General features: G+C 35.4%; 2 protein-coding genes and 2 pseudogenes across 4 annotated transcripts; 3 read left to right on the top strand and 1 right to left on the bottom strand.

Annotated features, from left to right (window-relative positions):
- The first annotated feature begins 51 nt into the window (after positions 1-51).
- LOC136339269 (gustatory receptor for sugar taste 64f-like) lies at positions 52-3,854 on the top strand. Its single transcript, XM_066282380.1, has 7 exons — positions 52-66; positions 1,339-1,593; positions 1,656-1,810; positions 1,867-1,992; positions 2,048-2,365; positions 3,176-3,265; positions 3,735-3,854. The coding sequence occupies exons 2-7, from the start codon at positions 1,359-1,361 to the stop codon at positions 3,825-3,827; spliced, it is 1,017 nt and encodes a 338-aa protein (XP_066138477.1). The 5' UTR covers positions 52-66; positions 1,339-1,358; the 3' UTR covers positions 3,828-3,854.
- Positions 3,855-4,278: 424 nt separating this feature from the next.
- On the bottom strand, positions 4,279-8,414 carry LOC136339268 (gustatory receptor 5a for trehalose-like). 3 transcript variants are annotated; one of them, XM_066282378.1, is made up of 9 exons: positions 8,242-8,414; positions 5,958-6,179; positions 5,720-5,905; positions 5,517-5,662; positions 5,315-5,440; positions 5,110-5,264; positions 4,883-5,054; positions 4,725-4,814; positions 4,279-4,664 (listed from the first exon to the last, which is right to left on the bottom strand). In XM_066282378.1, the coding sequence occupies exons 2-9, from the start codon at positions 6,004-6,006 to the stop codon at positions 4,608-4,610; spliced, it is 981 nt and encodes a 326-aa protein (XP_066138475.1). In that variant the 5' UTR covers positions 6,007-6,179; positions 8,242-8,414; the 3' UTR covers positions 4,279-4,607. The 3 variants fall into 3 exon arrangements, with proteins under 3 accessions (XP_066138475.1, XP_066138474.1, XP_066138476.1); XM_066282377.1 differs by lacking the exon at positions 8,242-8,414 and having other exon boundaries at positions 5,958-7,338; XM_066282379.1 differs by lacking the exons at positions 5,720-5,905; positions 8,242-8,414 and having other exon boundaries at positions 5,517-5,641; positions 5,958-7,338.
- A 779-nt stretch (positions 8,415-9,193) lies between these two features.
- Positions 9,194-11,672, top strand: LOC136339298 (beta-galactosidase-1-like protein 3; annotated as a pseudogene).
- Positions 11,673-12,320: 648 nt separating this feature from the next.
- Positions 12,321-14,971, top strand: LOC136339263 (beta-galactosidase-1-like protein 3; annotated as a pseudogene).
- The last annotated feature ends 2,920 nt before the right edge of the window (positions 14,972-17,891 follow it).

The raw sequence follows: 17,891 nt of genomic DNA, 5'->3' as shown, positions 1-17,891 counted from the left end.
TGGCTTTTTTACTGTAAAGCCCGTAGAAGTGACGAATTCTGGCGTTTTTTTACGTCATTGTTCCAGGTAGGTTCGGTTAAGTTTAGCTGGCTGGAAATGCCCGTCACTTAACGCTTGGGGCAAATGACGGGTCGGCAAAATATTCCCGTGCAGCTCTTGCTGTATAGTTTACATTTTAGGTTTGCACATTTGAAAAAAATGTATGTGAGTCTCGCAGAAAAATCATATTTGCATAAAATCATAGTGTAAAGTCGACCAATGTTTCATCAGTGGAAACTGGGCTTAACCAGCGATATAAAATTCTCGGAAAAATATTTGCCGCAAATTTTCCTGAAAATATCGAAATTAGATAACATTTTAATTTGGTAAAAGTTAGGTCGCTGCTCTTCTAAGAATATAAAAAAAAATCAATTGAGAATGGTCGATTGCGGCTAGATAATTACACTTTTAAGCTTTAGCTTCATATTATGGTTATTAAAATTAAAAAATTAATTAAATCGTCATTTTAGGTTCATCTAAACTGCCAAAATTGCGTCAAAAATTAAGATTGATTATGCTGTGAGCCTATCAATTTCAATTTCACGTTCGGAATGAGTGCTTTCTGATGCAGTGTTATAGATATATTATTTCGAGTGTTGTTATTTATTTCGAAGTTTCAGCTCCCTGAACGGGAAATTGAAAGAGAAAGAGATGTAAAAATTAAATTATTCATCCGCATAAATAACCACAGTTCGTTTGCCAACTTCAAACCCCCTAGAAGTTTCAAAAAACAAACACGTGTTTTTGTTATTGGGTTTGATTAAAAACTAGTCGAATTCTCAAAATCATAAACGGATCTTTGTGATCATATGATCATTATGTTATATTGTGGCACAGGATTTTTAGCGGTTTATAAATAAGTAGTGGTTCGACTATTCAATCAACTTTTCGGCATAGAGACATCTAAACCGTAAAAAAATGCATGAAAACTCAAGATCGATTACTCGCCCTTGCATGGGTTAGTGGCTGCCACTATTTAATAGGAAACACCCACCCGAAAGCTGTGTCAACATAACACATTATTTTATTAACAACCAGTGTTTGCTTTCTTGTTCAAACAAAGTTGAACTTTATTACATGCTGTACTATCGACCACGTTTCAGATAAAAATTTTCTCTTAGAAAAATAAAACTAAAATGACACATCCGAGTACTAAAATGACAATAACTAAGTGTTTGAAAAAGTTAATTCTCTTAGGTCAGGTTTTCGGATACTTTCCAATTCTTGCTATTTCATTCTCAACTCAAAAGTTTAGCTACAAATCATTCCGAATGCTCTACTCGGTGTTCTCTTTGTCAGGTTCGTTATGCCTTCTCGTGATGCAATTGAATAAAGCTCTGCGCTCTAAAATGAGTATTGATCAAATTGATTATATCGCCAAATACTTATCAGCAAGTTATGTGGCTATAGTGTTCATAGAGCTTGCCAAGAAATGGCCTAAACTTATAGAGTCCTGGAGGCAAGTTGAAATAGACATGAAGGGGTATGGGTTTCCCAAGAAGCTCAATAAAAAAATATCCATCTTGATGTTGTTTTTCATGGGCACCTTTCTGGGTGAGTATTAGAATGGTAAGCTTTAGTGTAGTAAAAACATTTAACCGTTGATTTTTTTTTAGTGGAGTACATTTTGCACCAAACGACCCGAATATTCAGAGCGGTTGAATGCCATGACGACCTAGAAAAATCCTTAAAGTTCTTCTTTAGCAACCTCACTCTGTCGCACGTGTTCCACTATATACCTTATAATATCCCTTCAAGCTTAGTATTTCAAGTAAATTTTCTGCTACCTAACGGAGTAATTGAAATCTTTAATGGAACCCCTTTTAGTATTGGTTCTGTCAGTTGGAGTTTGCCTTTACTTACACTGATATATTTGTTATGGTAATTAGCATGTGCTTGGCAAGTAGAATGCAACAAGTAACTGAAAGGATAAAAATTACAAGTCAGAAACAAGTACGTTTAATTATTTGGTGCATTAACTTTAATTTAAATGGCTGTTGTGCTTCAGGTCGCGAATGAGAAAATCTGGAAAAAATTGCGTAAAGATTACACTAGACTGGAAACCCTAGTGGAGCTTGTAAACAAGAATATATCTAATATCATATTAGTATCATTTCTCCCGAATATATTTACGATACTAACTCAAGTCTTTAGCGCCCTTAAACCTAAGCATAATTGGGTGGAGTCGGTGTATTTTTACGTGTCCCTGGTTTTCTTGGTATCTAGGACCATAATGGTTTGCATATGTGGAGCCATGGTAAACGAAGAGAGCAGAAAACCCTTGTATTATCTGAATTCCGTTCATTATACGATTTACAATGAAGAAGTAGGTATTGAGTTGGTAAGGGATGCGTCATAATTCGTCAATTGATCTATATAGAGGGTGTCTTATAAGTGCTTGCTCTATTGCTATCTCCGAAGCGGCTGTAAGTTATTAGGTCACAAAAACGGTTGAAAGAATGTGGTTTCAGATGTACATACTTTGGAAAACGTGGCTCTGAGTCAGAATTTGTTGTATATACGAGATTATGATAAATATTTCCAGATATCCACGTATTAAAAAAAAAGTTTCTTAGGGGTTGAAATTAGTCGTGAATCGCCCGCTGCGGGAGGAAAAGCCAAAAAACAGGAAAGAAGTTAATATGATTATTAAGTATTGAAGATAGCTATAAATATTTTGCCTTAAAGGGAGTAAAACAATATTTTTCAGTTTTTTCTAACTTACTTGGTGTATGAGGTGAAGATATTAAAGATTTTTTCAATTTTCATATTTTTTCAAATATTTCGGAAAATAATAACCCAAGCGCTTCGAAGTTAACAGCAATGCAAGCACCACCCTCTAAGTAGATGGCATAAAAGGCAATTGTTGACTATTCCCTCTTTACTATATCCGAAAGTGTTATAAACGTAGAGAGCAACAATAATAATTACATAATTTACTATTTCGCTACTTCATAAATAAAAAATGAGATGCAAAATGTTATCTTACCGGAACGGTTACGAATGGAAACCGGACTTTCTTATTCATAGCCTCGTCTTCGTCTTGGCTGTAAATAACGCTGCAACAGTAAATGTGCCCCTTTTTGCCCCCTTTAACTAAATAATTAATATATACTGAAATTCCTTTCAATTTCAGATTGAAATTTTCATTAACCAGTTATTAAATTTCGAAATTTCCATGAATGGAAAGCATTTCTTCGACATAAAAAGATATGTAATACTAGAAGTAAGTATCCATTTTGCTAGAAAAAATTGTGGCACACTCTGTTAATTCTCAGAGAATTTGGCGCAACTATTCAAACTCAAAACAATACTTATCACATAAGTCTTGTAGACTCCGTTCTTTGAATCACGGCTTGAATGTAACTGATCTAGCTTAACTACCGCATGTTCACAATTACCATTAGTCTATGTATTTTACAATATAAGGTTGAAATGAAGAAACTTAAACAACAAAGGCCACATTCGGCTAGTTTGCAGCTGAATAGGGCCATTACCATTGACGGGGAAATTTTAGACAATTCGAAACAGTTGCCCAATAGTTGAACAATTGTTTCTACTGCCGAATGTGGCCAATGTATGTATTTAATTAGTTAATTCAGGGAAGTGTGTTGTTCAGTAGACATCTCAACAGTTGTATAATTTTGACTGCCGAATGAGGTCATTTTCAATGTAAATGAAAAATAATGTTTCAGTTGGCAGGTGCAATCGTGACTTACGAGCTAGTGCTGATCCAGTTTAACCAGAAAAGCTTAAATTCGGAATCAAAGTCTACAAGATGCATATGAGTTATGGCAATAAATTAATGTAATTTATTATGTGTTTTATTCCATTGTGAAAATACGTTCCCAACGTTTGAAACGCCAACAAAATCGGAATTAGTTGAGCTAGTAGGAAATTTAAAGAAACTAGATGGATCTTCTTAGGTACTTATTAAGAGTGGCAAAGAGTTTGAGGAATTAAAACCATATTTTCAGTAAATAGATACTTGTTTATTTACGTAAGTTTGATGTGTGCTCGGCAATTCCCCTATTTGCACCAATGGATGTTTCTATTATTATCACTCATCAGTCAAAGTTTTATATGTTTGTCTAAACTGTCAATCTGTTGTCAAATCAGACAGATGACAAACTGTCAAGATTACAATACTTTTGTTTTTTAAGTGGATCACCCTGTATATGTGTATTCTTACAAACTATGTTCGCTTTAGCTTAAATATCTAAGAAATAATTAAAAATAAACGTATAAACACATATGTATTTGTATTTTCAAAACAAGGAAAAATAGATGATTTCATTTCTATAAATATATACGAGGTAATCTATATAAAGGAGCTAGCGTATGTTTTCTCATCTGTTCAATTTAACAGCAGATTTCGATGGATTTAACAGCGAGTCACCCTGTACAAAATAGATGGACTTAAACGTCTAAACGGCTTAAAAACTTGAAAAATAAATAGGTATAATAATTGGTCTCCGTAGTAAGAGGTACAATTTGCAATAAGTTAAATATGAATTCGGGGGATTATTATGAATATAATAAACGAAGTTCAGTAGTTTTCCATTCCATCAATACTTTTGAAATTTCATTATTACCAGCTCGTATATTATTATTGATGATGCTATCTAAAAATAAAAATAATTTAATAACAATTATGGTCCAAAGAGAAGGAAACAATGTATTACTTTCAACAGGAGTGACTTTTGAACCTTGAATATTTTTGCTCCGGTAATTATTGGTGGGGACGTTTTTAAATTAGATATAAATCTCTCTATCTAGAATGGGGATGAGGTAAGAAATATCAAACTTCCAGTTTATTCTATTGAGAACGGGTCACTCATACCTCAATATTGTACACTTCACTTGGGGTTTCAAAGAGCTTCAATGCGATATCTTGACTTTTCAGATCAATGAAAGAAGCAAAGAAAATCACTCCAGCTAAGCGTAGCAATATATAAAGGAAAGAAAAAGAGTAGTAAAGCCTGTTTATGACGTCTATTCCATATTTTTCACCACTGAAATGTATTAAGTGTTACGAAATTTAATGGGGCATCGCAAGTAAGATCATACTCTAATAGTCCTAGCAGTTGGTACAAAACCACATAAAACTTGTTAGCAAAAGAAACTAACACCAGTGGAGAAATGCTGCTTTCCAGCTCGCAACAAAGTTCCCCAAGTTTTATAAAGTGCTCTCTAACTTCTCTCCAGTGAGATACGTCTTTCACCTATTATTTACAGTATTTAATTATTTTTACCTTTTAAAAACAATGCTCACCTTTAATTTTACAAGAAAGCCCACTTTATGTTCGATTTGTTTTAATCTAAAAGTGAAGCATATGCATAATGCAATGAGGAACGCATCCACATAGTTCCATATAACGGTCCATAGCCAATTTAATATCTGAAATAATCTTTGGTTATTTTAATAAAGGTAGGAAATTATCTTTAGCAAGTTTTTTTGGGTTTTTATTACACACCTGCACAAAAAAAGCTGCAAATATGCTGTAAGGGAAAATATTAAACACAAATCGGAAAATTTCGGTGAAGTAATTCTCCAGGTCTTCCTGCAAAGGCAGCCCACGCTCAAACAGTCCGAAGGAACCTATGAAAAAGACGTGTTCGGCTGTAACAGGATCATTGCAGACACATACAGAGAGCTATAGCTAACGCTACAGCTTACCAACAGCAAGGGCCATTAGTGAGTAATAAACCAATTTCATTTTGAAAACATGGTTTTCTACTATGGTGTAGTTGCGCATTAAATTGTCAACTTCCTCCCATTTGAGCATCAAATTAGGAAATGCTTGTGCAAAATTTATGAACAATGTTTTATATACAAAAATGGTGAGATAGAACGTGAACCCAGCTGAAAAATTCAGTTTCAACAATTGTACAAAAACAATAATCGAGATACTCACAAGTTGAAGGGAATTTCTTCTCTTGCGAAAACATGTAATTTAAAAACATAGAAGTTGCCACAAAAGACAAAACTACTAGTATTAGCGACGTTATTGATCTTCTAGAAACCCATTTAAACCCATATTTGTTGTCAGATGAGAGAGTAACTGGTATTAGCAGGAACCACTGACCCAGTCTAATGACAAATCTTAGAGCATCTTGCGTAGACTGGACATCAGGACCTATAACCATGGTTCCTGATGTTATTACTGATATCGTATGAATATTTGAACATCTGGAAATCAAGTAGCTTCGTGTGTATATATTAAAATATAGATATGTATAGTGCTATCCAAGATAATTATGAAGTTAAACACTAATCGCAATTATAGGCATTAGATACACTAAAGCTGGATTTACTGAGGGAATAATAATTATTGTTGTTGAGCTGGGGTTATGCGTAGAAGTTTTACCAATTTTAGACATAAATCAACAAAGCTTAACTAGTTGTTTATACGTTAAGAGTTATAATGAGAGTTTCTAATGGTGATAATGTCGGCCACTTATAATGTTTTATTGCCATTAATAGTCGTAAAAGTACACTGACTTTCAAAAAAACTGCAACACCAAGAAGAACACATCGTACACGTTTGAAATGCTGGTATTACGTTGGGTCGGATAATAGATAAAAACGATCAAAATATCAAAAGAAAATTATTATGAATAAGTGAAAAAATTTAATAATAATTTAATAATGGGTGGTATCTCCTCTTAAATTAATACGTTCCTGTAAGCGACGTGGCATGCTTAAAATTAAATTGTCAATATCTTCCTGTGGTATTGTATCCCAGGCAACCTGCACCTGCTCGCGGAGTTCATCTATTGTCTCTGGAAGGCTAAACGTTCAAGTCTCCGACCCATTATATCCCATACATGCTCTATTGGGGACAAATCTGGAGACCGAGCTAACCAAGGCAAAGTATCCAAATTTTCAGCTTCCAAATACCTCAAAGTATCGTTGACTACATGTGGTCGCGAATTATCCTGTTGAAATGTGCTTCCAGGATGGTCGTGCATGTATGGTACAAGAACCGGTTCTAAGACACTATTAATGTACCTCTGAGCATTTAATCTATCATAAATGAAAACAAGAGGAGACCGACTACCATACTGGATGGCACCTCAAACCATGACACCTGGTGTTAAACCAGAATGACGCCTTTCCAAAAAGTCCAAATTTAATCGCTCTCCTCTGCGCCTTCCAACACGTAACCGTCCATCAGATCGCCATAAACAAAATCGGCTCTCATCACTGAACACGATTCTTCTCCACTCATCCACCCATTGCACTCTCAGACGACACCACTCCAGTCGGGCCACCCTGTGGTTTCGTGATAATGGAAGCTGACACATAGGACGATATGAATTTAGTCCAAAACTTCGAATTCTGCGATACATCGTACTAAGGGGGACCCTTCAATTTAGGGTGGCTACCCAGGTAGCACCAAGAGACGGAATTGTTTCAAACGGGGCGCCTGTCGCTGAACGACGAAGTCGCCGGTCTTCGCGTTGGTTCCTCATTCTTGGACGGCCACTACCACGATGACGATTTACTGACCCTTCGTTAGACCAATCTCTCCAAGCTCTTAGCACTGTTCATGCGTTTCGATCCAATCTACGTGCAATTTCGCGGAAAGGTAAACCTGCTTCATGCATACCAACCATTCTTCCCCTTTCAAAGGGAGTTAACTGCTGATAAACTGCATTTTGGCGTATACGAGGCATTTTGCACTACCACACGTTCAATATGGTACTAACAATAATACCTTTATCGCTATCGGCCTGTAAAAAAATTTGCAAAAAGAACGATCGTCACAGATAAAAAAGTAAAGAAAAACTTCATATCGCATTAAAATACGAACTTGAAATGTTTATCATTTTTTTCTCTTTACAAGTCTAAAATCATATCAAAATTTCATATACATCCAATGCGTTCTTCTTGGTATTGCGGTTTTTTTTGAAAGTCAGTGTAGTTAAATGAGGCAAGTAAAGCTAACAAAAAACTATGAGATATTATCTACTTATAATGAATATTTCTTTTTCTAGGATGGTCCATATTCGATGGGACTCTATGAGGTTTGCCGAAATTATCGATACTTGTCGATGTGAACGCTGATTTCACTTATGGAAAATATCGTAAAAAGAATCAATCCAAAGAAGCATAAAAATATATCAAAATTTTTTGAAGTTTATTTTGAGATCAACAATGTTGTTTTTTAATGAAAAAATGACCAGTATCCTTACCTTACCGCGTCTTTTAATACACTCCATAAAAATCAATGGGTGATAGGTCAGGAGACCTGGCCGGCCTTTCGACTAAAACCAAACAACTCTCAGATCATCTTCACATAAATTGGAAACAAGTCTGGCAATCAATTCCAGGAAGAGGATTATCATTCCTTTCACCAAGAGCTAGAAAAAAGCTGTGTTTTTCGTTGGATTAACAACAGTGTCCATAAGAGAAATAAAAAATCAGTGATAAATTATGACGTTGAGCTCGGAAAAAACCGCTTTTAGTTGGACAATTATGGTGGTTCAAATTCGGCACAATTAAATTTTTTTTGGTATCTGTAACACAATAAACTTTTGCGGGATTCGATTGAAAAAATTAATTCGCACCAATCGCATTGTTCTATCACATTGTTAGTTCTCACGCTACAGGGGTCATCCGTAACTTGATGTTGATTTGCACCGGACTAAATTTTACGGTAACATATGTGTTAACACTAATTGCGTTTACGTGTTCATAAGGTACCATTTATTTTAGTGGCTTTCTGCTATATCTACCAATTACAAATCTAAGTCCATGCAGGTATCTCCCTTCATTAATATTAAATAAACAATTAACATTTTGTTCAATGCCTGTTGAACTACAATAACAAAGAAAAATCAAGTGTTGATTGCATGCAAAGACTTTACGATGAATGAAAGAATTTATTTAAGTGTCTTAGGTGTGATGGAAACGAGACCTAAAATGTTAAAACCTATGAAATTAAGCAGACGCTCTAGTTTCACTAGAAATGTGAACAGGGGTTTATTGTTATATTACACAAAAACCATTTAAATGGTTTAAAAGTAAAGTTTTTACTATCATCATCAGCACTGTGTCACTTACAGATAACTTCAAGCACATCTTCATCATTAATAAATATTTTAAAAGCAAATTCATATGTTTCATTCACAATTTGCACCTACAATGACTGTTGCGAGACTAGTGACGGTTCCACCCTCCTTACCCACAAACTACAAATATTTCACTGGTGGAGGCATTAAATATGGTTTGAATGTCAACCAGAGTCAGTTTACATTAAATGAAAAACTGATAAGGATCTACAGTGGTGCAATGCACTACTTTAGGGTGCCTAGACCTTATTGGAGGGATCGGCTGAAGAAGATTCGGGCTGATGGACTGAATACTGTCGAGACCTATGTCCCATGGAATTTGCACGAACCGCAATCGGGTAAATATTGTTGGCCTCAACTGGGTGCTCGCTTTATTTAAATGTTATAATACCAAATTTCATAGAAAAATATGATTTTAGAAGCGGTGGGTCTGAATTTGAAGATTTCTTGCATTTGGAGGAATTCTTGAATGCTGCGAGAGAAGAGAATTTGTTCGTAATTTTGAGAACAGGCCCGTATATTTTCTCAGAATACAATTATGGAGGATTTCCATGTTGGCTTCTGCGAGAGGAAAGTATGGGATTCAGAACTTCAGAATCCACGCATATGAAGTTCGTGATAAGGTACTTGTATGGATTTACGTCATCGATTCGTAGTAGATTAAATGCATATTAAATTTGTGCAGATACGTCAATGTTCTTCTGACTCTCTTAGCAGCTTTCTAGTTCACCAAAGGAGGACCAGTAGTAACTTTTCAAGTGGAAAACGAGTATGGAAATCAAGAAGCTGAAGATTTGTTTCAACCAGATAAATTTTATCTACAAAAACTCAGGCAACTCTTCCTTGACAATGGTATAGTAGAGTTACTAGTAACGTCGGATAGTCCCCTATCACATCAAGATAAAGGTAGAAAAATATTATTTAAATTTTTAGAAAATACCTAAGTATGTAGGAATTCGTGAAATTTAGTAGTTTCTTTTTGTTAAATTAGTTGATCAATAGATTCCGGGGATATTTTACTGAATCACTGAATGAGCTCTCTTAGTGACAACCTCTTAAAAATAAAAGTTCTAGGAACCTTACCGGGGTTATTTCTGCAGATGGCAAATCTTGGAGGTACAGTAAACGAACAACTTGACAAGCTAGAAGAACTCCAACTGGGAAGATCATTGATGGTTATGGAGTACTGGTACAGGTGGTTTGACTTTTGGGGCACCAATCATAGCACTAAGTCCTTCACTGATACTCGGAAGTATTTGTCTCAGATTCTTGACCGAAATGCCTCGTTTAACGCCTACATGTTTCTCGGAGGAACCAATTTTATTTTTAACAGTGGCGCAACTTTATGTACTACATTGTATATTCTTTAGTCTTTCAGAGCAATCATTAATTTCCATTTTAGCCAACACTTTACTGGATAATTCTAGCTTTGAGCCGATAACCACCAGCTATGATTACGACTCTCCTCTTAGTGACAATGGGGCTTATACTGACAAATACTACGTCTTCAAAGATTTAGTTACATCAGCCAATCCGGTGCAAACACACCTTCCCGATGAGCCAGAATCCATAGATTCAGTTGCTTATCCCTCTGTTGAGTTAGAGAAAGTAATTCCTATGAAATGCTTGCTTGATGAAAATGCTCCTATTGTGCTGTCCAGGAAAAAACTTCTTTCTATGGAAAAGATTGACATTAACGAGGGATCAGGACAAAGCAACGGTTACCTTGTATATAGGATAGAAAAGGTGGATTCAAAGAAAGAATCAGTTCTTACTATTGGAGGTTTGGGACTCTTAAACCATTTAATATTTATAGTAAAATTATGGATAATTTTAGGAAACGTTTGTGACCACGTCCTTGTTCTGGTTAATGGAGAGTTGATAGCTCCGAAACAGATGAAATATTTAGAAGACTTGAATGGTTTTGGCTTCTACAGATTGAAAGATTCCAACTTGACTTTAAATGAAAATGCGTTGGAAGGAGCAACAGTTGATCTCGTTGTTGAAGAGTGTGGACGTATGAACGGAAGAAAATATTTCCAATACAACCAAAGCTTCAAAGGACTGTGGCAAGGTGAAGATTACATCTCACCTCCGTTTTAACAGGAGATGTAAAAATAAACAAGGAGAAAATTTCGGATTGGAAAGTAATTCCATTAGAACTGAAGAAACAATGGTTCAACGAACTGAAGGGGTGGCAAAACATTTCCAAACCTTTAACTGGTCCAGCGATGTATAGTTCTATATTAAAGAACGATAATGAACCACTAGACAGTTTCATTGATATTAGAGGATGGGGAAAAGGTACAAGATATTGTTGAAACTATTATAAGTGTCTGAGTTTGATTCTCTCGTCTTTCCAGGAATGGCTTTTGTTAATGGGTTCCCACTTGGGCGATATGCTGCAATAGGGCCCCAAAGAACACTTTACCTCCCTGGACCAATTTTTGAATAAGGGAGAAAATCAAATTAACATCTTCGAATATTTCTATGCCCCTGCAAATGGTCTCCTGAAGTTTGCCAATAAACTCGTAGTTGAAGATGTCCACTAAAATGCGTTTAAATAAATAAATAAATTAAGAGATAGTTTGTTTTATTTCCGGGATTTGAAATATTCCAGACTTTTTAACGAAACTACATTTTGATCAAGTCCAGAATTGACCCAAGAAATAATTTTCAAGTAAGTTCACTGTAGCAAAGAAGAAATATTGATTTTGAATGCTTGAATTGAGGCTCTGGAGAGTAAAAGTAACCTAATTATAAATATTAGTTTTCTCCACTTATAGTGTGAAGAATAAATATGTGAAGGAAGGTATATGCAGTTCTCACACAAAATCCCTATTTTTTTATATAAAAACTTCAAAATGGTTCCCACTGTGTTTTTCGGGCAGACAGGCCAATATAACATCACTTTACAGCGCTTATGTGAGTTTATGATATAATGGTGATAAATTTGTCCCTCATAAATATTTCCCTATGAATTATTTCAATTCTCATAAATTTTATAACACTTAATCAAGCAAGTTCTTAGGCGAAAATGTCTCCTAAATCCTGTGAGACACGTTGTTTATCAGTTTATCCACTTGTTATGAATATTGTATATTCGTACTTGTATTCCAACTTTAGATAGAAAATAAGTAAATACTTATCTGGAGTATTTCGTTATTATATTTTATCGGAATATTAGGTACTATATGCATAGAAGGTACCATTTGTAACAAGCGAACACATCTCATCCAGAATTTAAATCCCATATGGCTCTTGGTGCGACTTTAACTTCAGTTTCGGCATCGTTGCCCACAAACTACGAATACTATACTGGCGAAGGAGTTAAATACGGTTTGAATGCCAATCAAAGTCAGTTTACTCTAAATGATAAACTTATCAGGATTTACAGTGGTGCCATGCACTACTTTAGGGTCCCTAGACCCTATTGGAGGGATCGTCTGAAGAAGATTAGAGCTGCTGGTTTGAATACAGTGGAAACCTATGTTCCTTGGAATTCGCACGAACCTCAATCAGGTAAACGTTAATAAAGTTTAATTAATTAATTTTAATTATCTTAAATGTGATGTTTTTAGGTAAATGCGACTTTGGAACTGGTGGTTCCGAGTTTGAGGATTTCTTGCATTTAGAGGAATTCATAAATACAGCCAAAGAGGAGGATTTGTTTGTAATTCTACGTACTGGCCCATATATTTGTCCAGAATATAACTTTGGGGGGTTTCCAAGTTGGCTCCTATGAGAGAAAACTATAGGATTTTGAATCTCCGAACCGACTTACATGAAGTTTGTCTCAAGGTATTTTTCAGCAGGTCTCACTTTTTCATACTTTTGTTGTTGGTCTACTTTACGCAGGTATTTCAATATTCTCTTAACTCTGCTAGCCGCTTTCCAATTTACTAAAGGAGGACCAGTAATTGCATTTCAAATTGAAAATGAATACGGGTACATTGACGCAGGTGATGAATTCCATCCAGATAAGCTTTATCTAGAAGAATTGAGGCAACTTTTTATCGACAATGGCATAGTGGAGCTATTGGTAACTTCAGATGGTCCGCTGGCTGAACAGGATAAAGGTACAAGATTCAGAAAGATCCTTTTTTAGTCACTTAATTTATTTTCCCTTCATGTATGAGTTGTCTTATGGAATAAGGCCCTCATTAGATTAATATTTTTAGGAACTTTACCTGGAATATTCCTTCAAACAGCCAATACTGGCAGTGAGATAAATGCGCAACTCGACATGCTAGAAGAACTCCAAACATTCTACCAAATCGCTCTCCGACACTCGCACTTTTCTGTCTCAAATCCTGGATAGAAATGCTTCATTTAACGCTTACATGTTTCATGAGGGTACCAATTTTGCCTTTAATAGTGGTGCCGGATTATGTATGTAGCTGATGTGAAAAATCTATTCCAGATTATCGTTAGACATATTTAACCCAGCTTTGAGTCTGTTTGCTATTTCTTGCTTATCTTCTTGATAAGAAGGAGATTAATAGCTGAAAAATGTGACACTTCAAAGCTAATGAGATAGATTTTATTTTTTCACAAGTTTATTCATCCATTACTTAAAATAATGTTCCTTTATGAGTTTGTTTTCAGCTAATGGATTATTGGATAACTCTGGCTTCCAGCCCATCACAACCAGCTACGACTACCATTCTCCATTAATCGAAAATGGAGCTTATACTGAGAAGTATTATATCTTTAAAGAGCTAGTTACAGCGGCTAACCCTGCGCAAACTTATCTACTGGATGAACCGAAGCATGTGGATACTAAAGTTTATCCATCTATAAAGCTGGAGAAAGCAATTTCCATGAAATCATTGATTGACAATAATGCTCCTGTAGTGTTTTCTAGTAAAACTCTTCTCGCCATGGAATAGCTGGACATTAACGAGGGCTCCGGTCAAAGCAATGGATATATCGTTTACAGGATTGAAAACGTTGATTTGAAGAAAGAGTCACTATTTACTATCGGCAGTAACAATTTAGGTTTTTAAAACAAAAAGTCTTTAGCAAAATCTAATGATTTTAGGAAATGTCTCTGATCACGTTTTCGTTCTGGTGAATGGAGAATTGATTGCTCCTAAACATTTGAAATATGTGGGACATTTGGATGGATTTGGTTTTTATGGATTGAAAAATTCAAATATAACCTTAAATGAAAATGCACTGGAAGCAGCAACGGTAGATCTCGTTGTGGAAGAATGGGGACGTATGAATGGAGGAATGTATTATCAGTACAATCAATCAAACCTTCAAAGGGTTGTGGCAAGGTAGACGCACAAAAAATTATTTCTAAATTTTCCATAATTGTTTAATAGGCGACGTTAAAGTTAACAACGAGAAAGTTTCCGATTGGAAAATAATTCCTTTGGAAATGAAGAAACAATGGATCGATGAATTAATAGAGTGGCAAAATATTTCCAAACCCTTAACTGGTCCAGCGATGTATGGAAGTGTACTTAATATCGACGATGAAGTACTGGACACTTATATTGATACCAGAGGGTGGGGTAAAGGTATGCTCAGAATATTTGTATACATTAAAATTTTACAGTTAAGTTGAAAAATTGAGTCTATATTAATTCAGGATATGCATTTGTTAATGGTTTTTCACTTGGACGATATGCAGCCCTAGGCCCTCAAAAATCGCCGTACCTTCCAGGTCCATTTTTGAAAACGGGAGAAAATCAAATAAACCTTTTAGAGCATTTCTACGCTCCTGAAGATGGCGTTTTGAAGTTTACTGATAAACTTGTAATAGAAGAAGTTCGTTAATAATATGTCAAAATTGTTTCTTGTAAAAATAAAATAAGCGTTTATTGCTTTCTTATGGTAATCCCACGCTTGTTTACATTGCATAATACTCCTAAATATACGATTTTTCCGAGGCGTGTAACATATCAGTGCAGTAAATCATAAAATAATATGATGACCCTAAAGAAAACTAAAAATAAAGGTTCTAATTTCAGTATTCTAAATTAAACCATCTGTCGGCAAGTTTTAATATCATCGAGACAAGACACGATGAAGTTGTTTTCCGTTATCAAAATGCAGAGAGGTACTTTAGAAAATTATGTAGAGAATAGAGCCACTACCAAGACAATTAATATTAGTTATTTTCAAGGCAATTTCTCCACAGGTTCCCGAGATATCGGTGTGCAAATTTTGAAAAGTGGCAAAAAGTTGCTACCTACATTGATCCTGTGTACCTTAATTGAGGCCCTGGAGCCTTGGATTGACATTTTTAGGGACTTTTCTGTCTAATCTGAAGTAACCTGATTTGACCTAAACTGACTGAAACTTACTTTCGAGACTCCTTCTGACAACCTGTTATTAAACTTCCCGTCAAACCAAATGCTGCAACAATGTTCTTGGTTACTTTTGAAGGGCTGTATAATGCCGTCATGTTGAAGCTTATTGAGAAGAGCCCTTTGGAGAACTGGTTTTATTTTTCTTCTCACGATCATCTTTAACAAAAAAAAAATCAAAACGTATTTTTTTCCAAAAAACCAAACCATTTATTTGATTATCTTATATGGTCTTGTGAGATATGGGTTAATGAGGGTTGTTTCAAGAGTGAGTCAAATTGCCTGTATCACTCTTACAATGACACGGCTCTATTTTTATAAGAGCATGGTTAATAGTGCGTCATAAATCAATAAGTTCCACGTTTCTTCCTTGCTAAATAAACCTTCAATTGTGCAGCTCGTTAATAATCTCGCAAAGCGCCAAAATGCTTCATGGAAAGACAATAGGAGAGCATGTAAATGGAATTTCTCTAGCAACATTAATACTTACACGATTGTGAGTTATGTTTTGTTCGGTTATTAAATACAGTAGTAAACCGAGATTGTTTCGAAATAGGAGTAATCGGCTTATGAAATAATGCCTTTTCGGTAGCCTTCGTAAAATATATTAAAGATTAATGATAATATGTATTGCAATGCATTGCATCCATACTCTACATGTTATTCAGACTGGTGTTGCCTGTGTTATGCATAATCTAAAAATTGCTTTTGCATAATATATACAAACATTTCAATTTTGAAAACACGCGGATTTTTAAAAACGTTTTTACTGCATGTTGTACCATGTTTGTCGCATTTTACGTGACATTCGGTCAAGGATATCTCACTACTAATACAATTAAATCCGATTGTGTATCTGATTAGTAACAAACTCCCCCGATGGTTTTTATCATCATCAGTGTCAATCTTAAATTTAATTTTAAAAAGTTCAATCATCCCTCGTAATTCAAATCGTTACACCAATAAGGTAATTGCATATGAGGTTAACTTCAATTTCCCTTTCTTAAAGCCTTAAAAAATAACTCGACGCCTCTTTGGCCACTTAAATTCCACATAAATTTAACCGACAGAGAATTTTTAATTCTGTTATTGTACTTTGTAAATATAGCGGCATAATTTAACCATTCAATTACGACTCGTTGAGCCTAATGACTCATTTGCTTTAATTCCAGCTAATATAGAGCAGAATCCTAGGAGTAAGTGCCATGGGTTATGGTTGGTTAATTGAATCAATACGACAAATTTCTTTAGGTGATTCGAGCACTTAACAAAGTTGAGAAAAATACGTTTAAACGGCGGGTTTTTGTTTTGAAAGTTCGCTGCAATCATCTAATTGCGACGAATTTTCGTTTCCCTTCCAGGCATGAGAGCCTTGGCCATAAAATACCAGACAATGGCATTCTTTCATGGAACAAGTTGATGGTTAACCTCCCCCAAGGCCTTAATAAACACATGCAAAGGGTCTCACCCTTCGAACTATCGCGCCCTTTTCCATTAAAGAAAAGCCATAATTTCTAACTATTACACCACGCTCACGCAACTTCACATGACGTAAACAGCCCTTATGCGATTAGGTTAAAGTAGGAATACCTTTCTTAATTGAACAATTAGGGCTTTAATTTAAAATAGCGTTTCTGTGTCTGGTTGTAAGTCTACGTTTAAAGTTACAGAAAATCAGAGAAAGAGAATTGGAACTTCTCTTCGCTCGTCCCGCAAAATTACCAGAGTCAAAGTTACAGCAATATGTCGGTTACGGGGATAAAAATAATTACATTAATCTCAGAAAGTGTTATGGCTTGACCAGCGAACTGACCGCTCGCAAATCATTGACAACCATGTGAAATCTGCCTGTCACACCTTGTCATCAATTTGAAAGCAACGCTTCATTTGACATATTGCAAGAATGACAGTTCATTAATATCATTCTGGTGTGGCGTCAAAATGAAAATGCGGCGCCATATCTTCAATCTGTCATTTCAATTTCTCATTCTCAAATCTCATTCTCACTTCCATCGCAGCATTGTTTGCTACTGCTGGGATAATATATCGCTCCTCATGGAATATCCATATATTAATTTATCTTGAGACAAATTGTCGAGGGTTAATCTAGCCGAAGAAGTTTGAACACCCCCCCAAAAGATCTATGAAATTTTGTCGAGTTAATTCGCTAGATTTCCATAATGTCAATATCTTAATCCTAATCAAGGCCCTTAACTTGTTTTTTTTTTGTAGATCTGCGTTTGAACTGATCAGCTTTTTGAGATGAATCAAGATGCTGAGCTCAGTTGTATATTTCAATTTTAAGCTTGACCTCGGTTTTAAGTCTTGGACTTCGTTGTCTAAATGTCCAGTTTAACTGCAAATAGAGTTTAAGGTGGAGGTATGGAGCCTCAGTGAATTTGCATAAGATCGTTACCAAACCGCATTTAACCTGCCAAATGGTGCGGC

Source organism: Euwallacea fornicatus, chromosome 5, assembly GCF_040115645.1.
Source record: "Euwallacea fornicatus isolate EFF26 chromosome 5, ASM4011564v1, whole genome shotgun sequence".
In the NCBI taxonomy this organism is placed as follows: Eukaryota; Metazoa; Arthropoda; class Insecta; order Coleoptera; family Curculionidae; genus Euwallacea; species Euwallacea fornicatus.
Note: the sequence above shows the minus strand (reverse complement) of the source record. Positions and strands in the feature narration are given on the sequence as shown.

What these genes read in the sequence shown, in the direction of transcription:
- LOC136339268 (XM_066282377.1), bottom strand. Translation starts at nt 6,189, where the DNA reads ATGGTTATAGGTCCTGATGTCCAGTCTACGCAAGATGCTCTAAGATTT. An exon ending in ACTAATGGCCCTTGCTGTTG is followed by an intron (nt 5,663 to 5,719) that starts GTAAGCTGTAGC and finishes ATCCTGTTACAG; the next exon opens with CCGAACACGTCTTTTTCATA. An exon ending in AAAAGTCACTCCTGTTGAAA is followed by an intron (nt 4,665 to 4,724) that starts GTAATACATTGT and finishes TTTTATTTTTAG; the next exon opens with ATAGCATCATCAATAATAAT.
- LOC136339269 (XM_066282380.1), top strand. Translation starts at nt 1,359, where the DNA reads ATGCAATTGAATAAAGCTCTGCGCTCTAAAATGAGTATTGATCAAATT. An exon ending in CTTCAAGCTTAGTATTTCAA is followed by an intron (nt 1,811 to 1,866) that starts GTAAATTTTCTG and finishes AACCCCTTTTAG; the next exon opens with TATTGGTTCTGTCAGTTGGA. An exon ending in ATACGATTTACAATGAAGAA is followed by an intron (nt 2,366 to 3,175) that starts GTAGGTATTGAG and finishes TTTCAATTTCAG; the next exon opens with ATTGAAATTTTCATTAACCA.